General features: G+C 44.6%; 1 protein-coding gene across 1 annotated transcript in view; it reads left to right on the top strand.

The window, feature by feature from the left end:
- The first annotated feature begins 2,491 nt into the window (after nt 1-2,491).
- LOC147624484 (uncharacterized) overlaps nt 2,492-26,300 on the top strand; it is a 97,726-nt gene continuing 73,917 nt past the window's right edge. The window contains exon 1 of the mRNA XM_086819491.1: nt 2,492-3,215. Coding sequence (XP_086675617.1) covers nt 2,619-3,215 — 597 coding nt within the window. The 5' untranslated portion in view covers nt 2,492-2,618. The remainder of the gene's footprint in view (nt 3,216-26,300) is intronic.

Here is a 26,300-nt window from a genome sequence, read left to right as displayed (position 1 = left end):
TCTCCATGATTATGCAAATAGTTATGACATATTTGTAATGGTTTTATGACATTGAAGGTCCATTCATTGTTTACCATAGTTAATGTTTACCATCATAATCACTACTGTAGGAGCAAGTTGATATAGTTTTACCAATGTTGTTTATCATTGTTAATGTTTATCTTATGGTTCTTTCATTCATTGTTTACCGTGTAATTTTCATTCCGTACAAGTTTGTCATATGGTTTTTTGTCCAACAGGCCATGGGTGACTCACCGCCCTACGACTACAGTCCAGATTTCTCATTTAATCCTACACCGCAGGGCATGAGTCCCCAGCAGTTATATGGTTTTCTTTCGTCCATGACTCCAGAGCAGAGAGCCATGGCTCAGAGTTATTGGGGTTCTGGAGCAGGGACATCTGCCTCACCATCTGGCTTCCCGACGCCAGTTCCCACACCCGTGGGTACGACAGCAGCTCCCACACCTCATACCACACAGCCTTCCACTCCTCTTACAGCTCGATCTACCACCTCTTCACATAGACGGCGCTCACGTAGTAGGTCTTCAGGGGGAGGTTGTTGTGGTGGTAGTGCCACAGATGCTGTGACACCACCACCACGTGAGCGTCGTCCTTCGCTCTCATCTGTTGATAGCACACCCATAGGGTCACCTTCCACTCCCTGGGGTGCACATGACCATGACAACAGCAAGATTTACACAATTAGGGATGGAGCACCAATAATGGATAGTGCAGGGAAGGCAATGAAGACACACATTCGACAATTGTGCACTATACAGTTTCATGACTCTGTCATGACTAAATGGGATCAGCAAGACAAGGGGAAGAAAAATTATATAAACACAAAGATAAAGCAAGAGTTCCAGCCATCTGACCCTATGAATGTCGTCTCTAATGAGTGGATACAGTATACAGCTCGCATTTTGATGGGGCATCGTAGGTCAGAGGCGAGGGACGCATTCAGAGAGGGGAAGGAGAAACCTGTTTGGCTAGATGACAGGGAGTGGGCAGCCATTGCTCAGGAGCTCACCGAGACACCAGACAGGTTTTAACAACAAAGAGAGGCGGCAAGGGCAAGACTCCAAACAGTAGGGGCTTCTCATCTCGGGAGTGGTGGTTACGAAACCATGCGCCATGAATTCGTAAGTGTTTGTAGCAATTTTATTTATTTAAATGTATGTATGTGGGTTAAATGTTGATTTTTTAAAAGTTATAATTGTTAATCGTGTGTGCAGGAGTTGGCCATGAATCGCCCACCAAGCAGGCGAGAGGAGAAGTACGCTCACAAACATGGCCTTGTGGCCTTGTTTGAGATGCTTGAAGAAGAAGGAGAGACCGTCAATTGGGAGGCATTACCATGATGTAAGATGACCTTCAAACTAATGAAATATGATCAAAACATTCTTGAGTATTAATGTTTAATTTAATTTCTTGTTTGTCGATCAGGAAAATATGCAAACGAGCACGGTTGTTTTTGTGCTCTATTGTAGACAGAATGGTGCTGTCTGTTTGCTGTTGTTGATCCTGCTCATTGCAGGCAGCTAGGCAACAGCCAGGCAGCACTATTCTGCCCAAAAAAAAATTTCTGCTGCAGCGTCGGTATATGCCCCGGTATCAGCGTCGGTATATACATTGGTATAGATGCCGGTTTACACCTCGGTATATAATCCGGTATAGACGCCGGTTTATTCGTCGGTATATGAACCGGTATAGACGCCGGTTTAAGCGTCGGTATTACCCCCGGTTAGCGTCGGTATAGGAGCCGTTATATGCGCCGGTATTAACACCCGACAGTTATACCGACGCTACGATACCGGCGCTTATACCGGCGCTTATACCGATGACGAGGCTTTTTTAGACCCCGTTAAATAGCGCCGGTACAAGCCCCGGAATTAGGCTAATATGTAGTAGTGGGTGCTACATTCAGGAGCTGAGAGGGGGTGTTAATAGAATGGTCACCTCCTGTATGTGAGTGAGGGGCTGCTTTGTGGGTGTGCCTACCCAAGAGAGAGGATCACACATTCTACACTGTATGTGGGGAGGTGGTAGGTCTGCTAGGGGGTTGTAGGCACTGTAGAAGGTCAACAACCTATAGGTCAAGGGGTTGAGGAAGCCCAAGGGGTGCCATGGGTAGCCCAAGAGCAGTGTAAATCTTTTTTTGAGGGTACCATTTGTAGGGGTATTCACGGCTGAGCGTAAAAAGTTATCGCGGTTTTAAATTGAAAATTTGTGGATAAGGATGCAAAAAATTCCAGAGTGCAAAACCATGAAAGCGAAGAAGGAAAAGTGAAAGCTTAATATGGCCACATGAAGGGATTTGGGGAAAATGAGGAGATGATTGATACAATTCTCTCGAAAGTGGAGCACGCACTGAAGGGCATATTTCTTGAGGACGCATGAGAGGCATATTTCTTGAGGACGCACTGAGGGGCATATTCCTTGTGGTAAAAGTTCTTTCACGCAGCTAATATAAAAGGGAGTATGCAGCTAGAGAGAGCGAGCGAGAGCGAGCGAGGTGCCCGAGAGAGCGCGCTAGCTGCGCACCTTGAGAGAAAGAGAGAGAGCGCGCGCGCGCTAGCTGCGCACCTTCCGAGAGGGAGAGAGAGAGCGCGCGCACTATGGCAACTGAGCAGTTGATCAAGCGGCAAAGCTGCGGACCCGGCCTCGCGAAGCTGTCCGCAGCTTCGCGTAGGAGCACACCTGTGGCATTGTTCCAAGGCTACAATGCAGTGTATGGGCATGGGATGAATACAGCAGTGAGAGGGCAGAAAGAACTCACGGGAGGCACAAGCTTCGTGAAGTGCGACATCTGCTACACCACAAGTGAGCTTAGCCAGACGCTGCAAGTAGAGCAGTCTCTGTCGGTGAGCTATGATCCCGTGGGCAGCATCTCGGAGAAGCTACGATTCTTCCAGAAACTGAGCGCTTCCTCCACCACCACCTTCATCGTGGTGTTTGCCCGGCACACCAAAGCCAAGGAGGTAGTCACCAACGTGCAGCGGGATGTTTCAGTGCCCGCCCCGGCTGACGACACGCAGTTGCGAGAGTTCGTGCAGCTCTACGGCGATAGCTACCTATCCAGCCGAACCCTCGGCGGCGAGTACTGCGCCGTCTACTCGTACTACTCCGACTCGAGGGAGCAGCAGCAGGAGCTGCGCGCAGACATCACAGGGGCTGGCATTTTTGCCGGGGTGAGTGTGGATGCATCCTTGCAGGTGAGAAGTCAAAGCTCCTACCCACCCAAAATTCATGCACCACTAGGGCTCAAAAGTGTGTGTGTTTTGGAATAAAAAGAGAAAAATGGGCTAACCTTTGTGTCACCCAAGTGTGGTAGATTGGTTAGCCCACTACTCTCTAAAGTACAAGATCTTGAGTTCAAGACCTATAGGATAGATCAATTTGGTCTCTTGGGATTGTTCCCACCACGTTAAAATCTTCTCTCTCAAAAGTGTGTATGTGTTGGAATTAAAAAAAATGGGCTAACCTTTCTATCACCCAAGTGTGGTAGTTTGGTTAGCCCACTTCTCTCTAAAGTACAAGATCTTGAGTTCAAGACCCGTCTAATAGATCAACTTGGTCTCTTGAGATTGTTCCCACGATGTTAAAAACTTCTCTATCTCTCATACACACCCCGCTTGTTTTTGTCTTGATTACTCACTCTTTTCCTCACACATTCTCTTACACACACTTCTTGTTTCTTTTGTCCCACACACGCATGGACTCTTGCGCTAGTAGCAGGGATAAAGTAGCCTAAAGTAGGCTTTTATGTGGCGGATTTGTCATCAGCCCATTGTGGGATATTCCTTCACCACTCTAGGGGGATGATTCACTTGAGTGTTCAAGGGCAAGACCCCCTCACACACGGTGTGAACACACGAGTGTCCCTTCCCAAGCTTCATACATCAGGGCTTTAACTTAAAACCCCAAAGTTGAGAAGCCCTAGCTTTATAGCTAGACCAACTTTTGAGGGAGTGACATTGACCTTAGGCCCATGTCACACACGGGGGGTGGATGGACGAGGTTATTTAAAAAAAGGACTAATCAAAAGTGGCACCAGCCTGCTGATGTCTTGTCACAACATCGGCCCACCAACATTTGCATGCTAAGTTGGCATGCCAACTCAAGGCCAACTTTTGGGGGAGTTTGGGCCATTTGTTCACCCTGCCCAAAGTATGAATAGTGAGAAAAACTGACAAAAAGTGCATTGCTTGCCCACCCACATGTGACAAAGTGCCCGTGGCCCCTTTGTTCACTTGCCCAAGTCACAAAAATGGCGAAATTACTCTCATAATAGGCTTTAAGTGATACTTTAGAACAACATTAGTAAATTTTTTGAATAAAAATGGAATTTCATGTCCTCAAGAGCTATAATAGATAAGGGCTTCTTTTGATACCCCTAAAAGCATGCTAAACATAGGGCCTTTGTGTGTGCACCCGAGTTTCATTTCCACATGATTACTTGGGGTAATGATATTACATTTTGTGAGTGTTGAGGTTTAGTGAAAAAACTAGCTTCTCTTTAACTTATGTTGCCAGTTTCGAGTATTTTCTCTTCATATATGTCTCTTGAATCTAGTCTATATTATGCAGGTCAATATTAACAAACTCAATTCCACTCAAAAAAGGCGCATCTCTTTTGAACACCGAATGTCCGGCATAGCCAATCCCGAACAAGATCACAGAGTTTGCCTTGAAATTCCCCTCCCTTGAGCTAACAGCTCCTGTAATCATAGACTGGGCAGCTTCTGGCTATGAGCAGGTTCCAGGCATAGGCAGCATGTTCAACCGTATAGCACGCAATCGAGAGTTGTTGGCAAGCCCCGAATCCTCAACAACCTTGAGAAAATTGAAGGAGCTAAAGGAAAGTATAGATGCAATAAACAAGGTGTACAACTTGTATGACAGTAACTACAAGGATGACACTAAGCTCAACAATGTGAAGGACGAGGTCAATCAAGATGAGAGCAATGTGCGTTCTATGATAAAGGCTTATTTAGACGATCCTCTCAAGCCTCTTCAGGGACCTTTAGTGATACGCTCGCTTGACAAGGGCATCCCATTTTTACAATATGAGGTGCATGAATCTGCGCGAATATCTTCAGGGGACTACGGCCCCATAGTATTTGATGATGTGCAGAATCCCAAGGAATTCTTTCAACAACGCAAGAGGGTCTCTGCCATCCAGCTGCGCTCAAGTGATCGTCTGGTAAGTTGCCTTGTTGTCACTTACTCTGGTGAAAACATGCAATCACAGACACTCAATCATGGCACTCATGAGCATGACTCCGGTAGCCATCTTAGCTACGTTCTCAATGTGTTGCCCAGCCACTACATTGAATTTATGTCTGGTAGAATTGGCTCTGTCCCCGGTATGGCTCCCCGTCCAGTGATCACCAACCTTGCTTTTATTCTTGATGATGAATCTTCCGTCTATGGTGGTTCTTATCAAGGCCAGCAATTTGGATGGACCAAACCCAAAGGCTCATTCCTCTTGGGCTTCAAAGGTTGCCATGGTTGGTACATTGAAAACCTTCAGGTTGTCTATGCTTCCTTCTCACCTGCATATTGGTCCCCAAACTAAGTTACAATCTATCCAATGTGTCTCTACTTGTAAGATTTATAGTCACGACTATAGTTACAATCTATCCATGTAAGATTTATAGTCACGACTCTCCCTATTTCCACATCAATATTACTGTTTGAAAACTTTAGTATTTATATTATTTGTATATTTCTTATTGTCTCCTTGAATTATCACAAGAAGTTTTAGACATTTTGCCACTGTGATTCCCACATTGCGGATTAAGATTTATAGTCACTTCCACATCAATATTACTGTTTGAAAACTTTAGCATTTATATTATTAGTATATTTCTTATTGTCTCCTTGAATTATCAAAAGAAGTTTTAGACATTTTCCCACTATGATCCCCACATTACCGATTATGACAACATCATGAGCTTCTGCAGGTGAGGCGGAGCATGCCTAGCTGGGTGCGATGGGGGGCATGGGGCAGCTGCCTCCTACCCCCGAATGAGAAAAACTAGATTTTAAAAGTACTCAACAAATAATAAATTATTTTTCCACAAAAGAAAATATATTCTTCTTAAAAGGCAGACAAGGCCACATTCAAAAAATGGCTAATCAAGTTAAAAACAAGAATTGCAAGAACAAATGCCTCAAGCCATTATTGTATTCATAATCATATGAGAAAGAAGAAGAAAAAAAGTTACGATATTAATTTCAAACTTTAACTTTTAATTTTAGCTTTAAATATGCAACACAACAAAAAACATATAATCAATTTATTAAATTTATAAAATTAAATAATAAATTTATGTAGGAGTACTAAAAATTGCATAAAATCTTACAATTCCTCCCAGTAAAAGGTAAATTTCAAACTCTCAAATTTCAAGATACTGAATTGATTAACCGTACTCGCAAAATGTGCACTTCGTTCTCTATGTACACAACTTTCATCAAAGCTAAAGAATGACTTCTCTCTTTGACAAATATAAATTCTTTTAGTGTGTCATCACCTAGTTAATTTTTTTTTTAAAAAAAAGAAGTGTGTTGATTGCATAGGTGCTAGAGCTAATCAAGTGCATCAAATCCTTGTACTATCTATTATTGCTTGGGCAACCATAATAAGCATCTATTGTATTAGGCATACATGAGTGAAACAACCCCCTTTCAGTCCTAAATGTTGTCTTCTCTTCATCTCCTTCCTTCATCCTTATTTAATGATATCTCAATCTCAAATCAATCTTGGTGAAGAACTTTGCCCCTCATCAAGAAGATCATCAATGCAAGGTATAGGGTACCTATTCTTGATTGTGACCTTGTTCAAGTCACGGTAATCAATGCACATGCAAAAGGACCCATCCTTCTTCTTCACCAATAGAATGGGAGATGCAAATGGAGATTGTGAAGGTTGAATAGGACCCATAGCAAGCAAATCTTGCACTTGCTTGGCCACTTCCTCTCTTTCTAACTTAGACAAATAGTAAGGAGGGTTGACAACCTTTGCATTTGGTTCAAGTACTATGGCATGGTCAATCTCCCTCTTAGGACTCTTTGGCACTTGCAAAGTATCTTCATACTCTTTGAGAAAAGCTACCATATCCTCATCCATGTGCTATCCACTACTTTCCATCTCCTCTTGGGTAATATGCAACACATAGATAGTGCAAAAAGCCTTAAGCTCCTTCTTGAGTTGCTTTGGAGTGATCGAAGAAAGCTTTTTTGGTGTATTTCTAGCAAGTACCACTTGCTGTCCATGATGTAAAAAGCTCATGAAACCTTGTTGAAGGTTCACGTGAATGTCACCAAGTGACATTCACGTGAATGTCACCAAGTGAAGCCAACCAATTACACCCCATGATAATGTCAATGGGACACATATCCAAGACCACCAAGTCACCTTCCCAAGTGTATGAAGAGGGTAGAACCACTTGTTGGGATTCTAGTGTGAATCCTGATTTCCTTGCGGCCATTCCGGAATATGTGTATTCTAGAAACACACACAAGTCAACTTGCTAGAAGTAGCTACACGCGGAAGGCAGATCAGATCCAAAGGCAAATGCGATCCAAAAGTGGATTAGATTCGAAGGTGGATGCGATCCAAAAGCAAAGGAGATCCGAAGACAGATGCAATCCGAAATCGGCACAAAGGCGGATATGCGATCCGAAGGCGAAATGCGGATGCGGTCCGAATGCAAATGCGGTAAAAAGCAAAGGATATGCAGATCGAGGAATATGTCAGAATTGAATGCAGTCAATTCTGGTATAGCTCTACCATTCATTCTGTTGCAATCAAAGGCGCGGCAAAAAAGCTACTATTTGTAGACCGGTCAGACCTAAATATAGTAAATGATATTCAAGGCATATCTTGTGGAGAATCTATCCAAGGTTAATGCACTATACTCTTGGAAAAGATCGCTGCTTGTTTTATTCCTTCGTGGGCTACAACTAAGAAGAAGTACAGTTGACACATAGTGTGAAAAGCAGAGAGCTGCGTGTGTGTGTGTAAAGAGCAAGGGTGAGTAGGAGCTCTATCTCCTTGTAATACTCTGTGTATTGAGGATTAGTAAAACTATGCGCTTTCCGTGGATGTAGCCAAAATTTTGGTGTTGAACCATGTAAACCCTGTGTTGTCTCTCTCTCTATTTTTTCTGTCTCTATAATTTCTCTATAACAATCTTTTCTGTCTATGAATCTCTTAGAGCTAAAATAGCAAACTCAAAATCTTGGGCTAGGACAACTGAGGGTTGCTCCCAACAACTGGTATCAGAGCAGAGTCCCACTTGCCTGTCCCAACAACTAGTATCAGAGCTCGGGTTGCTTAAAGAAGCATCAGAGCAGAGTCACTGGCTGTGAATAGCTGATCACTTAGGAAGGAGGAGTTCCTTGTTTGAGTGGGAGTAATGGCAGAAGAAAGCAAGTTGTGGATAGAGAAATTTGATGCCAAGAATGCAAATAGAGGACTACCTTTACTAGAAGGACCTCTTCTTGCCACCACTGGAAGGTGTGGAGAAGAAGCCGGAGACTATGTCCTAGGAGGACTGGAAGGTCCTAGATAGGAAAGCCCTAGGGACCATCAGGTTGTCATTGGTATCTTCGGTGGCCTTCAACATCTCAGAGCAAAAGACTACCAAGGATTTGATGAAGTCCTTGGACACATTGTACGAGAAGCCATCTGCATCAAACAAGGTGTTCATGATGAAGAGACTCTTCAATCTGAAGATGGTAGATGGTGGCTATATTGCAGAACACATGAATGAGTTTAACACACTCATTAGCTAGATGGTGGCTATATTGCAGAACACATGAATGAGTTTAACACACTCATTAGCTAGTTGGTGCGGTCGGTCGTTACATTCGATGATGAGATTCAGGCTCTCATCATGCTGTCCTCTCTTCCAGATAGCTGGGACAGTTTGGTCATGGGCTGTGAGTAACTCAGTACTTGGCAGTGTACCTCTCAAGTTTGATGATGTTGTAGGAGTTCTTCTATCTAAAGAGATGAGAAGAAGGAGCTCCAGTGAAACATCAACCTTCGCTATGCCAATGGAATCTAGAGGTAGGAGAAAGGAGAGAAGCAAGAGTCAGAAGCGTGACAAATCCAAAAAGAGGAGTAAGTCACGGACAAAGATCGTAAAATGTTGGGATTGCGGCAAAAAGGGTCACATGAGGAAGGACTGCAGATTCAAGAAGAACGAGTTTGAATCTGTTGAAGACACCAGATCCTCAGAGGCCAACACTGCAAAGAAGGATGTACTCATACTGTCCTGTGAGGATGAAGACGATGCCTGGATAGTAGATTCCGGTGCATCATTTCATGCCACCCCTCACCGCGCCACCGCAAGTACTTCCTTGACTACACCATAGGCAACATGGGACACGTACTACTCGGAGATGATGCAGTATGTAAGATTGTTAGGAAAGGGATAGTTGCCCTGAGGTTGCCAAGTGGAAATGAATGGATCCTAAAAGAAGTCGAGACCTCAGAAAGAACCTGATTTCCATGGGTTAGCTGGATGAAGATGGCTGCATCTTATGTTTTGGGAAGAAGCAATGGAAGGTTACAAAGGGAGCCATGGTGGTTGTTGCAAGAGGAGACAAAGATGGGACACTTTATCTTTGCAAGGGCAGCAGCCAGCAAACTTCTTCTCACGTTAACACCGCAAGTGTGAATGCCGCAATCTAGCATCACCGGTTGGGGCACATGAGTGCCAAAGGGATGCAGATTCTTCACTCTCAGAAGAGATTATCTGGACTAAAGAATGTGGATCTAGAGTTCTATGAGGATTGTGTGTATGGGAAGCAGAAGCGGGTCAAGTTTGCAAAAATAGTAAATGAGAAGAAGACCCGAAAGCTTGAGTTGGTTCATTCAGATGTGTGGGGACCTGCTAGCACGTCTTCGCTAGTGGGAGGAGCTTCATACTATGTCACCTTCATAGATGATGCTACCAGGAAGACATGGATCTATGTCTTGAAGCATAAGTTTGACATGTTCTCTACATTTTGAAAGTGGAAAGCCATGGTAGAGAATGAAGGAGGTGCAAAGCTGAAATGCCTGAGAACCGACAACAGAGGTGAGTATTGCTAGCAAGGAGTTTGAGAAAATCTGTGCTAGCAATGGCATTAAGAGGCAAAAGACAACTCCAAGAACACCTCAAGAGAATGGAGTTGCTGAGAGGATGAACCGGACTATTATGGATCGAGCAAGGAGCATGTGGTTGCATGCGGGGTTCCCTCTGGAATTCTGGGCGCAGAGGCCATGAATACAGTAGTATACTTGGTGAACCGGTCTCCCTCTATTGTCCTAGATGGAAAGATTCCTAAAGATGTGTGGACAGGCAAGAAGGTGAATTATGGCTACCTGAAAGTGTTCGAGTGTGAAGCCTTCATGCACTTAGATAGTGCACTCAGGTCAAAGCTCAGAGCGAAGTCCAAGAAGTGCTTTCTCGTCGGATATGGGAAAGGGGACTTCAGATACAGGTTGTGGGATCCTAAATCCAAGGCCGTATTTAGGACATGGGATGTTGTTTTCAACGAACAGAAAGTGTTCAAGAATAGCCTGCCTGACCACCAGGAAGAAGCAGGAGTAGGTGATGATTATGTGGAGCTGGATGATGACCAGCCCTAGGATAAAGAAAACAGCAACCCACAACAACTGCAATAGGAAGAACCTCAACCAATCTCTTGAGGAGTACTCGGGAGAGGAAGCCTCCTCAGAAGTATGTTCCATCTTTCAACTATCTCTTACTTACGGATTTTGGTGAACTGGAATCCTATGAGGAAGCCATGTGGGATATATTTAACGAAGAATGGGAGAAAAGCATGGATGAAGAGATGGATGCCCTACACCAAAACCACACATGGGATCTGGTAAAGTTGCCCCCAAAGAAAAAAGGGCACTGAAGAACAAGTGGGTATAGCAGATGAAAGAGGAAGAAGGGGGCAAGAAGAAATTCAAATCTTGGCTAGTCTCGTGAAGGGGTTTGCCCAAAAGGAGGGCATTGATTTCAATGAAGTCTTCTCTCCTGTGGTGAAAGTGAACTCCATAAGAGCTATCCTAAGTCTGGTGGCTGTCCACAATTGGCATCTGGAACAGATGGATGTCAAAACCGCATTCCTTCATGGTGGTTATTTGGAGGAGGAAATATACATGGAACAACCGCAAGGACACACCGCAAAAGACCAAAAAGGTCTGGTTTGTAGGTTGCGAAAAAGCCTCTATGGGTTGAAGCAGGCACCTAGACAGTGGTACATGAAGTTTGACAAGTTCATGCTTGAACATAGTTACAAGAGATCTGGACCACTGTGTGTATGTGAAGCCGGGGAGCGGGCTACGGGGGTGAGTGGGGGGGGGCTGAGGGGGGTTGCGGGAGGGTGAGGGGGGGGGCTGCGGGAGGGTGAGGGGGGGGCTGCGGAGAGAGAGGGGGGGCTGCAGGGGGTTGCGGGAGGGGCTGCGGTGGGGGGTTGCGGAGGGTTGCGGGAGGGTGAGGGGGGGGCTGCGGGGGGGCTACAGGGGGTGAGGGGGGGATTTGTAATGCTTTGTATTTGTTTACGAAAGAAGGTTGCATGGGTGAATGTGTGTTGAGGAGATAGTTTTATTGATAAGAAGCCACCCATATATGAGAACCCATTAAGATTTTCAAAAGATATGACGAAGGGCTACCCGACATTGATCCTCAATTTGATTAATACCTTGCTGTATTCCTTTGATAGATCAAGGGATCAAGGTGGACCACCTAGTTTTAGTCAAGGGATTAAGGAGGACCACCTAGTTTTAGTCTTGATCAGGATAGAGAGGTCACAGATGGGAGAAAGATCTACTATGTGAGAAAAGATGCAGAGTCGTTCCTCCTGCATGTAAGCCTTTCTGCAAACCTATTCATGTGGAGCTGTTCCAAGCTATCTAATATTGAGAGCAGATGCTAGAGCTTTACCTACCTTTGGGGAAACGTTTTTGTAGGGATACATTGGGCAGGAGGGGTGTAGGGTGTTGAGAGCATCCTCTTCCCCTTCCTAGGAGGCAAGCCAACATTTTTCAAGAACTTGTCTAAAGTTTGGAGGTTGTATAAATATGATTTCAATCAGGAGAGAACACCCTGATCAATTGATGACTTTGTGCACAAGGTGTCTGTAGTAGTCCTCTCGACACATTCATTGTCATTCCCGAGTATGTCTATTTTGGTTGAAATGGATAAGTGGAGAAGTTCAAAAACTTTTTACTGGAAGACCTAGGCAAATGGCTCCACAAATGGTCAAATGTAACAAAACCCAAAGAGTGAGCATCCATGGATCCTTGGGGATAACAATCAGATGCAAAATAGTTAGAGGTGGTGGAGATGGCAAAAAATAACTTGAAACAAGGGAGGGAGATGAGCTATCAAGAGTGGTCTTCTCAAATTGGAAATACAAAACCAACATGGGCTATACAAGAGGCCTCGTTATAAACCATGAGGGCCGTAAACATTATACAATGATATGTATAGACATGTAAAAAGATTATATAGACATTGTACTAAAAACGAATATATATTGCAATTTGTTCTCAATGATATGGTGTATTTCTTTTTTCCTTGTAAAAATCTTATTGCATTATGATAATTGTGTTTCACATGAAGATTACCTTTACGGTTGTAATACTCGAATTTTCTTAACACTCAAAAATCTTTGAGCAACACTCAAATTCTCTACCAACATAGAAACATGGGGTAGAGTAGAAGCTCTAGGTACAAATCAAATAGAAATATGATACACAAGGTCGAATTATAGGCTGAAAGGCATGTTGTTATAGATATTTTCTTCAGTTTCTTCATCCAACCTATAGTGGCTTGTATAACCAGGTATAGGCTCCATATAGAACTTGATGGCCCGAACCAAGTGTGAGTACATGAGAACTTGCAAACATCATTGTGTACTTTTTCATAGTAGTGTCCAATGAATGTGCAAGCAGAACAACATTGCCCCAATTTTTTGATCATGCTCGGCTAAGTTTTTTCTTTGTAGTAGTGCATTTAATGATGTAAAACTCTGCACCATTCAGGGGTTATCCTCCACATTTACCAGCAAAGTTGTCTGCACAACTGGAGCCTCCTCCCTTTTTTCACCCTATGGAAAGTGTGAAAATATCCATTGAAAAAAGAGGAGGAGACCAATCTCTATCTCTACAAGCTAGTAGGGACCCTTCTTATGCCATTGACAATTCTCTTGAACTTTCTTCATTTCATCACCATGCACACTCCATTTGTGACTTGCACCTTGATATAGAGCTTGCCTCTATCATATCAAAAAAGTGAACATGATTTTCTATAGAATGAGGCTTGGTATGATTCTAATAAATTTCTATCAAGTCTCTACACTTAGAGGACAGTGATAATAAAAGCACTCTAAGATCAAAAGGTTTGTTAAAAATATCCCTTATTTAGTGGAATCTTAATGAGTTGCCTGCCTGCCATGTAAAGAAGGTCTATCATCTATTATATCTTTAATCTCCTCAACCTCAATACCTTCCAAGGAATGCTTCCTCTTGCTTATTGTCTAAATCTTATAAATTGGAATAAGAGGTAAGAGGATAGACTTGAATAGCTATGTGAAATTGGTATGATGCACTGATTAGTAATCACGTACCACTTCAACGTGTTGAAAAGCTACATGGAAATAAAAGGAAATATCTAAGGAGCTCAAAACGTGATTCACATAGCATTTTCACAAAGCTGTGCGAAATTACAAAGTAGGTGGATGAAAGACCAACACGTGATTTGTGTAGCTCTTCAATCTACAAATGGGAGCAAATGAGTTTAATATTGGGATATGGAAATAGGAGCTTGGTAGGTAGGTTGGGTAGGAGATGGGAAGGCCGGTATGAGTGAAAGTATTGAATGATCAAGGAATGCTCTATTTATAGAGACATGCAAGTGCCTGGGGAGTTGTGCCAACCACCCACCTGGAATTGTGCCAACACGTGTGACATAACAAATTTGTTCTCGAGAGTTATGTCCACCATGTTGGAACTAGGGTTGCAGGAATGCACACACATCTTGGAGAAGAAGAAGCTCAAGAGCACACAACACAAAAGTAGTATTACTTAGTGTGCAAGAAAAAAGATAAGATAGCCCTAGTGTGTTGGACCTATATACAACGCACGGGGGAAAAAATCTCTTAGTGAGGGAAAAAGTGCCCCGACGGTCCTAAGTATGTTCACACACATCACTACCATAACAAGGTAATAAATCCCCCCTGGGAGTGATGTTATGAACATGAGCTGGCACTCAATGTATAGGGAAGTGCCAAGCCATATGGATGATCAATCCACGAATGGAAGTAAGCCCAAAGCTTTGTGAAAAGCTTCGAACTTCTCACGAGAGGCAACGCCTTTGTGAAAAGATCAGCAAGGTTATCCTGTGTGTTGGCACATATGCCAAACTGATCTCGCCCATAGAGAGCCTCTCCCTGACATAATGATAGTGCACCTCAATGTGCTTAGTACGAGCATGGAACACTGGGTTCCTCGCCAGCTGCCAATGCGCTCTGACTGTCAGTGAAGATGGTGGTGGTAGATGGCTGCCCAGCACCCAAATCAGCCACAAGACGTCTGAGCCAAACACACTCAATCGTAGCTATGAAAGTTGCCCTATACTCAGCTTCACAACTAGAAGTGGCCACAGTAGGCTGCTTCTTGCTCACCATGATATGCATGAGTTGCCAGCATGAAGCAAAATCCACTTGTGGACATGCGAGTGTCATAGCAACCAACCCAATCAGAATCTAAAAAAGCATGTAAATCTAGAAGCAATGATCCCCCCCTTGGGATAAAACAACCCAAGGTGCCTGGTACCACTCAAGTCAAAAGAGTTGTTTCACTGCCTTGCCAATGCTTAGTGCCTAGGCTATGCATAAACCTGCTCACCTGTGAGACTACCAACTGAATATCAGGCCTCGAAATGCATATATAAATGAGGCAACCAACATCCTGCTGATAGAGAGTGGCATCATAGTAGTCTCCGGCATCATGAATGCTAAGGTGTAAGCTCGTCTCCATAGGTGTAGCAATAGGCTTACAATCCTCAAGACAGAATCTACACAGCAATGCCTCAATATACTTTGTCTGACACAAAGCAATACCTCCATCACATTACTTAAACTGAATGCCCAAGTAATTATGCAATAGGCCCAAATCTGACATCTCAAAGGCTTCTTCTCAACTCACCACGGTACTGACGAGCAGGTATACCGCGATAAGTTGCAACGTGAGCATGTATGGAGCGAGGGATAAAATAGCACAAAAGTTCACGCCTCTGAGTATACTCAAGCAACGTGAAAGAAGTCCTGGTTTGCATCATACATAATGACGTCAGACACAAGGTTTAATGTCTTGGAAAGGACCCTCAGGAATTGGCAAAGGCTGTAACAACCCTATCTTCTTTCCACGAGGAGCTTTCACCTTTTGACAAATGTCACAGCGTTGTACATATGTAAACACATCACGCCTCATCTTTGGCCAATAGTATTGCCATTCTAATTTCTCCAGAGTCGAATTCATGCCCCTATGACCACCTGTAATGGCGTCATGGGCATCATGGAGAAGAGCTACCCGGAATGATTTCATGACACATAGTCGGCCTTTGTAGAAAAGCCAACCATCGCGTATCAGAAAATGGCATGGTCCTGTGGCATCCAATGCCTGTTCCCACTGTGTACCGAATTCCTCGGAATCCACATACGTGTGCTTCATGTCTTCTAGTCCTGTACCAACAAGGTCAAGTCTAGTGGTCTCAATCGCAGATACTTGTCCCTTCCTGCTCAAAGCATCGGCCACTGGATTGGCCTTTCCTGGAAGGTACTCAATCATACCACCGAACTGCTGGAATATCTGACTCCAGCGGTGTTGTCGATCACTCCACTGTGCACTTGGCATCGTCTGAATCCAGCGCAATGCTTGATGGTCAGTGCGAACCTCGAAGTCATGGCCATACAGGAAATGTTTCCAATGTTTCAAGGCCTGTATAACTGCTAGGAGTTCACGATCATAGACTGAGTAGTTCTTTTCGGCGGGCAGTAACTTACAAGACATGTAAGCTACCGGATGACCATTCTGTTGCAATACACCTCCAATTGCGATGTTACTCGCATCGGTGATCACTTGAAATGGTTCGTCCCACGAGGCAAGGGCTAAACAAGGCGCTTCAGACAAAGCCACCTTGAGGTTCTGGAATGCCTCCAACGCTCGTGGAGTCATTCGAATCTTTTGCCTCCTTGTTTTCACTCCCTTTAGCAGATCGGTGAGGTTTGCCGAGAGATCAGAAAACTTGTCAATGTGGGTGGAATATGCCTGGCATATACCCACAAATGATCTAATGTCATAAGCAGTTTGACGTACTTCCCAGTTAACAATCTCGGCCACTTTAGCCGGATCAAGTCGAATGCCTTCGGCACTAATTATATATCCCAAGTAATGTACCTGGAACAGATAAAATTCTGACTTCTTTTCATTGACATAGAGCTCATTGCTTTCCAGCAACTTAAGGACTTTCTCCACATCAATGTCATGCTACTCAACTATAGCTAAAAATATGAGTATGTCGTCCAGAAATATGAACACACACACTCCAATCAACTCCCAAAAAATACGCATCATCATGCGGTTAAATGTAGCTGGGGCATTCGTCAATCCAAATGGCATAACCACAAATTCATAGTGGGCCCGTTCTGTACGAAAGGCTGTCTTGGGGATGTCCCCCTCTACAATCCGTACCTGGTGGTACCCACTCTTTAAATCCAGTTTGGAGAACACCTTAGCTCCATTCAGCCTCTCGAGAATATAGTCAATTCGAGGCATCGGGAATCTGCTCTTGATAGTCAGCTTGTTGAGTGCACGATAATCGACACACAACCGAGAAGACCCATCTTTCTTCTTGACAAACAAGATCGGTGCTGCAAATGGCGACACGCTGGGGCGGATGAAGCCAGCTTGCAACAATTCTTGGAGTTGGCGGTCCAACTCCGATTCCATTGCCTTAGAAAGGTGATACGGAAACTTGCTCGGGGGTTCCGAGCCTGGGAGGAGGTCAATCTTGTGATCCTCCGGTCTGGATGGGGGGACCTGGGGAGGGAGACTGTCCCGAAGAAAAATCTTCTGGAACTTTTCATGGAGAACCGAGTACTTCTCGGAAGCACTGGCCACCGTCTGGGCTGTCTGAATGTAAATCATCGCACACTGTGCGCCTTTCCTAACTACTCGCTTAGCCTGCAAGTGGCTTATGAGCGGAAAGTTTGGAATACCTGGCTCACACTTAATGGTCACCGGGGTGTTTGACACATTCCGATCGATCTAGAACGTGTGCTTGTCCCACTTGACATCTGGGAGAAACTTGTGAAACCACTGGATACCCAAAATTATGTCTGTTCCTACAAGAGGGGCAACCATAAAGTCACGCACAAACTCTATGCCCTGAATCACTAACTTAGCACCTAGAGCTTCATACTTGACGCTCGTTGTCATACCTGTGCTAAAACCCTCAACTTGTTTGTCCACCGGAGTTAGCTCGAAACGGGCACGCCTAGCGGCCTGTTCCGTGATCACATCCTCCGTGCTGCCGCCGCCGCTGTCAAACAAGACGACGACTCTCTGGCCACCTATGTAGCCAAAGGACTTGAGCAATTCGTTGCGCTCATACTCCTGGTCATGGGCGCCCTTCTGCTTATCTTCGAGCTCCCGGCTAATGATTGCTCCAACTGAAGCACCGGGGGTTGAAGAACTAGGGGTAGCCGCTGGGGTCTGTGTGGGAGCTGTGCTCACCACGAAAGCTGTGGAGGCAGCAACGGCCTTTGGAGGCTTCTTCGGACAATCCCGAGAAGTATGTCCTTTTGTGTGACAAAAGAAACATCTACCCTCCTTCCTGTACTGAGAAAGCTCCTCAGCACTCAACTTGCCACCTGTCTTGCCTGCCTCCGCTTTTTGGTCTGGAGTAAGCTTAGACGCATTGTTCGAGTTCTTGGAGCCAGAGGCTCCCGGGCTCTGTCCTGGGGAAGACCCCATCTGGTTCTGGCTTTTGCCCCCCAAGGCGTTAGCCTTGGGAGAAGCCGGCTGGGAAGTCTTGGGCTTGCCACCATTGTGTTTCATTTCTGCACTCTACGCAAGCGAGAGTGCGTCCTCAAAGGTGGCTGGCCTAAACATACGCACCTCCCATTGGATTTGCGTGTCCAGGCCATACAAAAACTGCCCTTTCTTGTCCGTATCAGATAAGCCTAATTGCAGACACAAGGTCAAAATTTTATTGGCAAACTAAAGGACTGGTTGCGCGTTTTGACGTGCTCCCCTGAACTCGTCTTCGAGTCGCTCAAGGTAGTGGGGCGGTAGAAATCGCTGCTTAAGGTCGCGGACGAACTCGTCCCACACATAAGCTGCCATACCTGCTCTGGTGTGGGCATGAGCCCACTGAGTCCACCAAGGAATGGCCTCACCTTCCAAGTACCAACTAGCTAAGATCACTTTGTCAGTATCTGTTTTTCTAACTGTGGCAAAGTAAGCTTTAAATTGATGTAACCATGAATAAAGAGTAGTGGGATCGAGTTTACCATTATACTTACTGAAATTCATTTTCTCGGGAAAATGATTCGAGGGCACCACCGGTGTCAATCTGGCGTCCAAAGCTCTGAGGTAACGATCGTGTTCCACTCGTCGCATGGCATCGTCTTCTCGTTGTCGAATCTCCAATGCACGCATCTGCATCTCAAGCAAGGAGCTTGGCTGCGGTTGTGAACCCGCGAGAGGGTCCCTGTGTGACGAGGATCTGGTATCTGGGATACGGAAGAAGAGGGAGGAGGAGATGGAAAACGCGACGCTGGAGAGCGAGAACGCTCCTCCAGAGCCAAAATCCGCACCTTCTGCTCATCCAACTTGGTTGTCTGGTCTGCGATTGCTCGCATCATCTGCTGGAACATGTCTGTGACACTCAAGCTGGTGGGTGCCCTAGCTGGGCTGCCTGGTGCACTTTGGTCCCATGGTTCTGGTTCTCTCTCGTCGCCGAAACTCGCCATAGCGGGAAAATGCAATTCCTTTGCGGAACGCAATCTGACCATCCACTATCTATGTGGGAGACTTCTGGAGGCTTCCGGAGGCTAAAAGCCAACCGTCCTTCGAGGGACAGGAGTCACTCCGAAAGGGGTAGTCCACCGGCGTCTAAAAACCAACCACACGAGCGAAAAAATGTTCTGGTTTTCTTTGCTGAATCTTTGTCCTTGAAGTAGGCTCTGATACCACTGTAATATGCGAAAGCTTCGGAGAAGGATCGGTACTTCAAAACTCAGAAATCAGCACTCTTTTTGCGACGGAATTAACGCACAACCTGAAAGGAGATGTGCAAAAAATAGAGAGAGAAGGGGGAGATGGAGAGGACACAGTATTGGGTCCCAATTACCCTCTGTAGGGCCCCCACCATGGATGGTGTATTTGCTTTATTAGAATGATGTAAATCTGAAAACAAATACAGAAACTTGACCTTTTCTTGGCTGGAAAATCCTGACCTTGACCTTCAGAAGTCCACCCCTTTGCTTGGCAATCTCCTTGGCTTGTCTGGCCCTTGATTGGCTTGAGCACTTGGTGAAAACTGAGACGCTTTCATTGATTCTTGGCTGGAGTATTTATACTCCCCTTATTATCCAGTCGGCCAGCTTTATAAAGCCTCACGACTAGGTCTTTATCAATAACATGCTTTCACACTATACCACATGCTGGCCACTCTGCGCATGCCTGCTGGGACAGTACCAGACTGCTGGGCACTCTGCGCATGGGTGTGGGACTGCCCCCTACACCTGGTCGACCTGACGGGTAGGGTTTTTAGCCCTCTCGGCTGCCTGTCCAGAAGCACGAGGACTGGCCGACAGCCCTTCCAGCCCATGCCATAGCTGGTGGGCACAGCCTGGGCCCTCCTGGCCCCTTGGGGGTGGTTCTACATCCTCCCCCATGCCCACACTAAGAGTGCCAATCTTCGCACTGAGGTAGCCCTATGGGCTGGCCCCATCTCTACATGCAAACCTACATGCCCACAGAGGTCTGGCATCCGGTTGCAAACTAGATACACAGAACATCTGACATCATTCCAGAGGGAGACTCACAGCGCGGACTGGCACTGTTTCATGTGCAAGACAGTGCACACCTGACCTTGGACTCATGTGCAGGACAATGCACACCTGACCTCGGACGACTGAGATGGATCCCTGGCTGACTCGTCCCTGGACTGGGCTCACATGGGACCAGTTCACCATCCCAAGTCCTGCACCTTCTGTACAAAAATGTCTACGTGGCATCCAAGTGCGGGATGCACGTGACACCTGTCCCTCGAAGGACGGTTGGTTTTTAGCCTCCAGAAGCCTCTAGAAGTCTCCCACACAGATAGTGGATGGTCAGATTGTGTTCCAGAATGGAATTGCATTTTCTCGCTATGGCGAGTTTCGGCGACGAGAGAGAACCAGAACCATGGGACAGAGTGCACCAGGCAGCCCAGCTAGGGCACCCGGCTTGAGTGTCACAGACATGTTCCAGCAGATGATGCGAGCAATCGCAGACCAGACAACCAAGTTGGATGAGCAGAAGGCGCGGATTTTGGCTCTGGAGGAGCGTTCTCGCTCTCCAGCGTCGCGTTTTCCATCTCCTCCTCCCTCTCCTTCCGTATCCTAGATACCAGATCCTCATCACAGGGACCCTCTCGCGGGGTCACAGCCGCAGCCAAGCTCCTTGCTTGAGATGCAGATGCGTGCATTGGAGATTTGACAACAAGAAGACGACACCATGCGACGAGTGGAACACGAGCGTTACCTCAGAGCTTTGGACGCCAGATTGACACCGACGGCGCCCTCGAATCATTTTCCCGAGAAAATGAATTTAAGTAAGTATAATGGTAAACTCGATCCCACTACTCTTTATTCATGGTTACATCAATTTGAAGCTTACTTTGCCGCGGTTAGGAAAACAGATACTGACAAAGTGATCTTAGCTAGTTGGTACTTGGAAGGTGAGGCCATTCCTTGGTGGACTCACTGGGCTCATGCCCACACCAGAGCAGGTATGGCAGCTTATGTGTGGGACGAGTTCGTCCGTGACCTTAAGCAGCGGTTTCTACCACCCCACCACCTTGAGCGACTCGAAGACGAGTTCAGGGGAGCGCGTCAGAATGCGCAACCAGTCCTTCAGTTTGCCAATAAAATTTCAACCTTGTGTCTACAATTAGGCTTATCTGATTCGGACAAGAAAGGGCAGTTTTTGTATGGCCTGGACACGCAAATCCAATGGGAGGTGCGTATGTTTAGGCCAGCCACCTTTGAGGACGCACTCTCACTTGCGCAGAGTACAGAAATGAAACAAAATGGTGGCAAGCCCAAGACTTCCCAGCCGGCTTCCCCTAAGGCTAACGCTGTCGTGCCATGGCACGTCTATGATATGAAACCGTGCATGTGAGGCCGTCAAATACACATCCAGATGCATGAGGTTATGTGCCATGACGAATCATTATATGATGTCTGAGTATATATGTTCATATTGTAGATAAAGTTCAATAAGATGAGCTGAGGCTGAGCCAGGTTTTGAAGCTCTTGACAGTGTGGTGTGAATTGTGGAGGATTTTTTTTATGCTTATGGAGAATTTTGGAGCCAGCAGATATCTTGTGCCTTGATAAGACTGGATTTTGCTTGTGACATTAGCACTGAAACAGAGAACTTAATGGTGCATATTGGTCGGGATCTTGATTGTATGCTTTAAATGGCAAAATCATATGCACAATAAGGATGTTAAATGGAGCTAAGGCGTGAGAAAAACCTTTATGGTGTAAAGGTAAAAAGGAGTTGATTATATATATATATATATATATGGTCAACACTCCATAACAATGGAAAAAGGGGAAATAATAAGGCATTGAGGACTTTAACCTTAATGCTAAGGTTATGCTTTATAACCTTAGTGCTAAGGTTAACAAAAAAATGGAGATTTTCTAGAAATCGGGCAGTTATCTTTCTATGGCATGTATAGCTGGCCGCCGAGATCGCCGCGGGGAAAGGAAGAAAACGACCGGAAAGAGACGTCCATTGCAGAGTGAGGAAAAGAGATATGCAGCGTCTGATAACAGTGTCGAAAAGACCAGGCTTTTTTATTTCAAAAATATATAGACTGTATGTGCTTTGTAGGTGCTAGAATTAGAGAGTAATTCTAGCACAACATAATGATGTATTTATGGGAAAAACTATTTTCTAAACCAACACTGAGCGATGCTTCTCCAGCTGTTTCACCCTCGCATAATTGATATGAAGCATACGGTTGGTGGAGTTCCACGCATGCAACTCGACAGCTAAGTGTTTTATATATATATATATATATATATTCTCTTAAATGTTACTCTCATTCTATACGAATTGAGAGAATCGTTTAACCCATATATATATATCAAAAGAAGTTTGGAATTGAATAGAAGGATTTTTGGGGAAGAAGCTAAGGAATTTGGAGCTCGGTGATTGGTGAAAAATGCATTGAAGCTGAGGAAAATTTGCCTTACTTTCTTCTCATATGGATTTTGAAAATTATGAGTATGTCAAAGCTATGCCAAATGCTATATTTTTCTTGTGAGATGTTAGGACATTAAGGCAGGTTTTCAGGTGATAAAGTACATCTCGAAATAACAGTTTTGAGGGCACTGGATGTAATGGATATAGCTGGACACATGTATATTGGAATAATTGGAAATCTTTGTTATGCCCACATGTGAATGGTTCAAAGGATTTCATGCAAATCTGTGCATTCACCTGGAGGAACTCAAGGATGTATTGAGGGAAGAGGACACATGTATTTGTCAATGGAAATAATGGTGTTCAATACTCCTTGGGAAATCTTGTACGTGAAATTCCTTGTTGGATTTGACATTCACTCTCACAGCTAGAAGTTTTGTACTTTCCTGGCTACTCCGCACACTTCACGACAACTTTGGTGAACCCGACGTGAAACTGCTGGGGTGAGAGTGTGGTGAAATATACAGGGAAGCTATGGCTGAGAATTCTGAGGGCCAGGGGGTTCATTTTGACCCCGGAGTTATGCAGATGTTCCAAATGTTTTCCATGTACATGCAACAGCAACAAGCTGCTGAGAGGGGACAGATTTCCATGACCAAAGCCTTACAATCAATTGTGAAAAAGGTAGATCAATTTGATGGGAAGGACATTACAAAGTATCTGCGCAATTATATAAAGGAGATGGAGCTAAACAGGGTAACTGAGGAGGATATGGTTCGGAGTTTCGAGTTGGTATGCGTTCCTGAAATAAGAGAGCGCATAAAAGGATTGCAGACAGCACAGGGTGGCAGGAATTGGGAAGAATTCAAACTTGCTTTAAAGGATGAATACTTTATGGAGGATTCTGAGCGAGTGACCAAACGAACTTTTTTGGAATGGGTCACAAAACCTAAAATGGGAATTTCTGCCACAGAATTGCTAAGGGAGTTTGAGAAGCGTTATGCCCAGTTGTCAAGAATAGAACGTGCAACTTTGGACAGAGAAAAGACAGAGCTCTTCTTGCAGGCAGCTGGGAAAGATCTCCAGGAGACATTGGAAATCCTCCTTGAGGATAAAAATACAGAGCAAGGATTAAAGAGTGATTGGAATGATGTTGAGGATGCAGTCACTATGTTAGCAAAGCGGCAGCGGAGGAGGGATAAAATGGTGATGGGCTCTGCAACCCCCATAGCTGCTGTTACCCCTGAAAGTTTATCCAAGCCAGCTGCCACAACTCCTAAGATAGATGGGCCGATGGATGAGCTTATCAAGGGTATGCGTGATTTAAAATTGAAGATGTCCAGGATCGAAGAAAAAGGTCTACCATTGGGGCAGGCTTCTATGCAAAGGCCTCAAATCAAAGAAGGGTTTACATATAGATGCATATGGTGTGATGACCCAGAGCATGCAAAGAAGGATTGTACCAGCTATAAAGAACAACTTGTGTTCTTCAAAGATGGGAAAATCCATCTTACAGAGACTGGTCTTCCATTGAGTACAAACTTTGGGAAAGGAGGGATGAAAAAGCTGGTAGAAGATATGGCTGCTAGTCATGCCATTTCTATGGTTGAGGCAGCAACCTATGGATTAAAGGTTGGTCAACAAAAGCAGGGATTTGAGAATGATGAAGATTGTGAGAATGAGAATTTTTGGCCGTCAACAATGGATTTAATTGCATCAAAGAAAGTGTCAAAGCAAGCTTTGCATGAGGCAGGTGATTGTATACGCCTTGAGACTGGCTGGGAGGAGCCTGTGGATTCTTTATCCATTCATGCCTATATTGCCAAATGCCAAAATAATGAGGCACAGGTAGAGGAGAAACGTAAAAGGGAAAATGAGGAAGGAGGACCATCAAAAAGAGTTACACGTGGAAGTGAAAAGAAGGATCCTGGGCCATCATATATGCCTCCACAGCATAGCAGACCTCCACATGATGTTTCAATGGAAGATGTGCCAGCAAAAATGAAGGAGAAGGGTAAAGGGAAAAGTCCACTCTACAAGCTTCAATCTGATATTGAAGTTGCAACAGATCTCAAAAAGGTGCTTGAAGAGAGAATTCTAAACAGCAGGGTGGAATTCACATTAGGGGAAGTCTTGGGGATTGCAAAGAAAGAATTTCATGATGAGATAATTGATATTATACGAAGAAAAAGGCAGTCCATAATTGAATCTATTCCATCACAAGGGGAAGCAAGCACTTCCAAGACTCATGGTGTACAGGTACAGAAGAAGGAAGAGAGAGAAAATGTGGTGGAATGTAATCACTCTGCTGATGGGGCACGACAAGTGCGTTTTGTGGAAGAGGATGATGAAAAAGAAGTTCTTACAAAGAGTCATTACTCCAGGAGCCATTGGGCAAGAGCCACCACTGAAACCCTTGTCAAGATAGGTGATTTGGAAGAGCCATATGTCGCTCTAATTGATCATGGGTCTGAAATAAATCTTATGGCTAAAAATCTCTACAACAAATGTAAGTGGCCAATGGATGTGGATCATGGGTGGATGATTAAAGCAGCTAATAATTCATCTGGAGAGCTTTATGCAGCATGTCCAAATGTAAGGGTAACTATAGGGGATGTGAAGGATGATCAGAATTTCTTTGTTCAGGAGATGTCATCGTATCCCCTTATTCTTGGGCAACCCTACATTACAGCTATAAGGATGGAAACAAAGGTTTTGGATGACGGTTCAGCTTATGCAAGAATAAGGAGTAAAGATGGCAAAAAAGCTGTTCAGTTTTTGACAGTTTGCATTAATCATGAAAGGAATCGTGAATCTCTTCGGGCACAGTCACTCCCAAAGATAAACAGAGAGTTTATGAATTACAGGGAGATGAGGGATTTTGGCCAGGTGCCATTGTAAAGCGGGATTCCAATGGTACAAGGGGAAATGAGTTCTCGCAGGACTCAATCAATGTAAATAGTTTTTCAGCAAATTTTCAGGGATTCTCCAGCTATGGGTCACTGGTTTTTGTAAAAAGCAAGGATTTAAAGCGTGGCATGCAAAAACATATACAAAATGAACAAAAAAGTTTTGAGCAGTGTGGTCTTTTGGAGAAGAATGAGTTTATTTCAGGGGTGCTTGATGAGATGTCATTTATAGATACTATGGATGTACTTTTTGATATGAGAAGAGCATACTTACAGGGTGGAAATGAAATGATAAAGGTGTCATCTGTGAAGATGTATGATATAATCCAAGGATTTGAGGGGGTGGAATGTAAAAACATGAATTGTGAGATGGATGCTCATGTTGATACAAAGTACAAAACGGTTGCAAAGAAGGTGAAGCCAGTTGCCTTGCCTTTGCCACCAGGAAGCAAGGAGAAGATAGATGAAGCTTCTATGCAGCCAAATCTTAGAGATCCGAAGAAAATTGGGCATAAATTTACTCAAGAAACTCTGAAAGAGTTGAAGATTGGTGAGAGGGATTTTCTGTTGCCAGTTGAAAGGGAATGCTTTGAGGAGATGCTTGTAAAACATGGGAAAGCTTTTGCCTTTCAGCCGCATGAGATAGGTTGTGTTGATCCAAGTGTAACAGCACCAATGGTGATCTTTACTGTTCCACATGTGCCCTGGAACCTGCGGCCAATTCCAGTACCAAAGGCTCTCTTGCCAAAGTTGATGGAATTATTAAAGGAAAAGATCAGGATGGGAATCTTGGAGCCTTCATGTGCCCCATATTCCAACAGATGGTTTACTGTACCAAAGAAAAATGGGACATCGCGCTTTATTCAAGACATGCAACCTGTAAA

This window comes from Cibotium barometz, chromosome 25 (genome assembly GCF_041138505.1).
Source record: "Cibotium barometz isolate CiBa-2024 chromosome 25, ASM4113850v1, whole genome shotgun sequence".
In the NCBI taxonomy this organism is placed as follows: Eukaryota; Viridiplantae; Streptophyta; class Polypodiopsida; order Cyatheales; family Cibotiaceae; genus Cibotium; species Cibotium barometz.
This window is presented reverse-complemented; position numbering and strand designations above follow the sequence as displayed.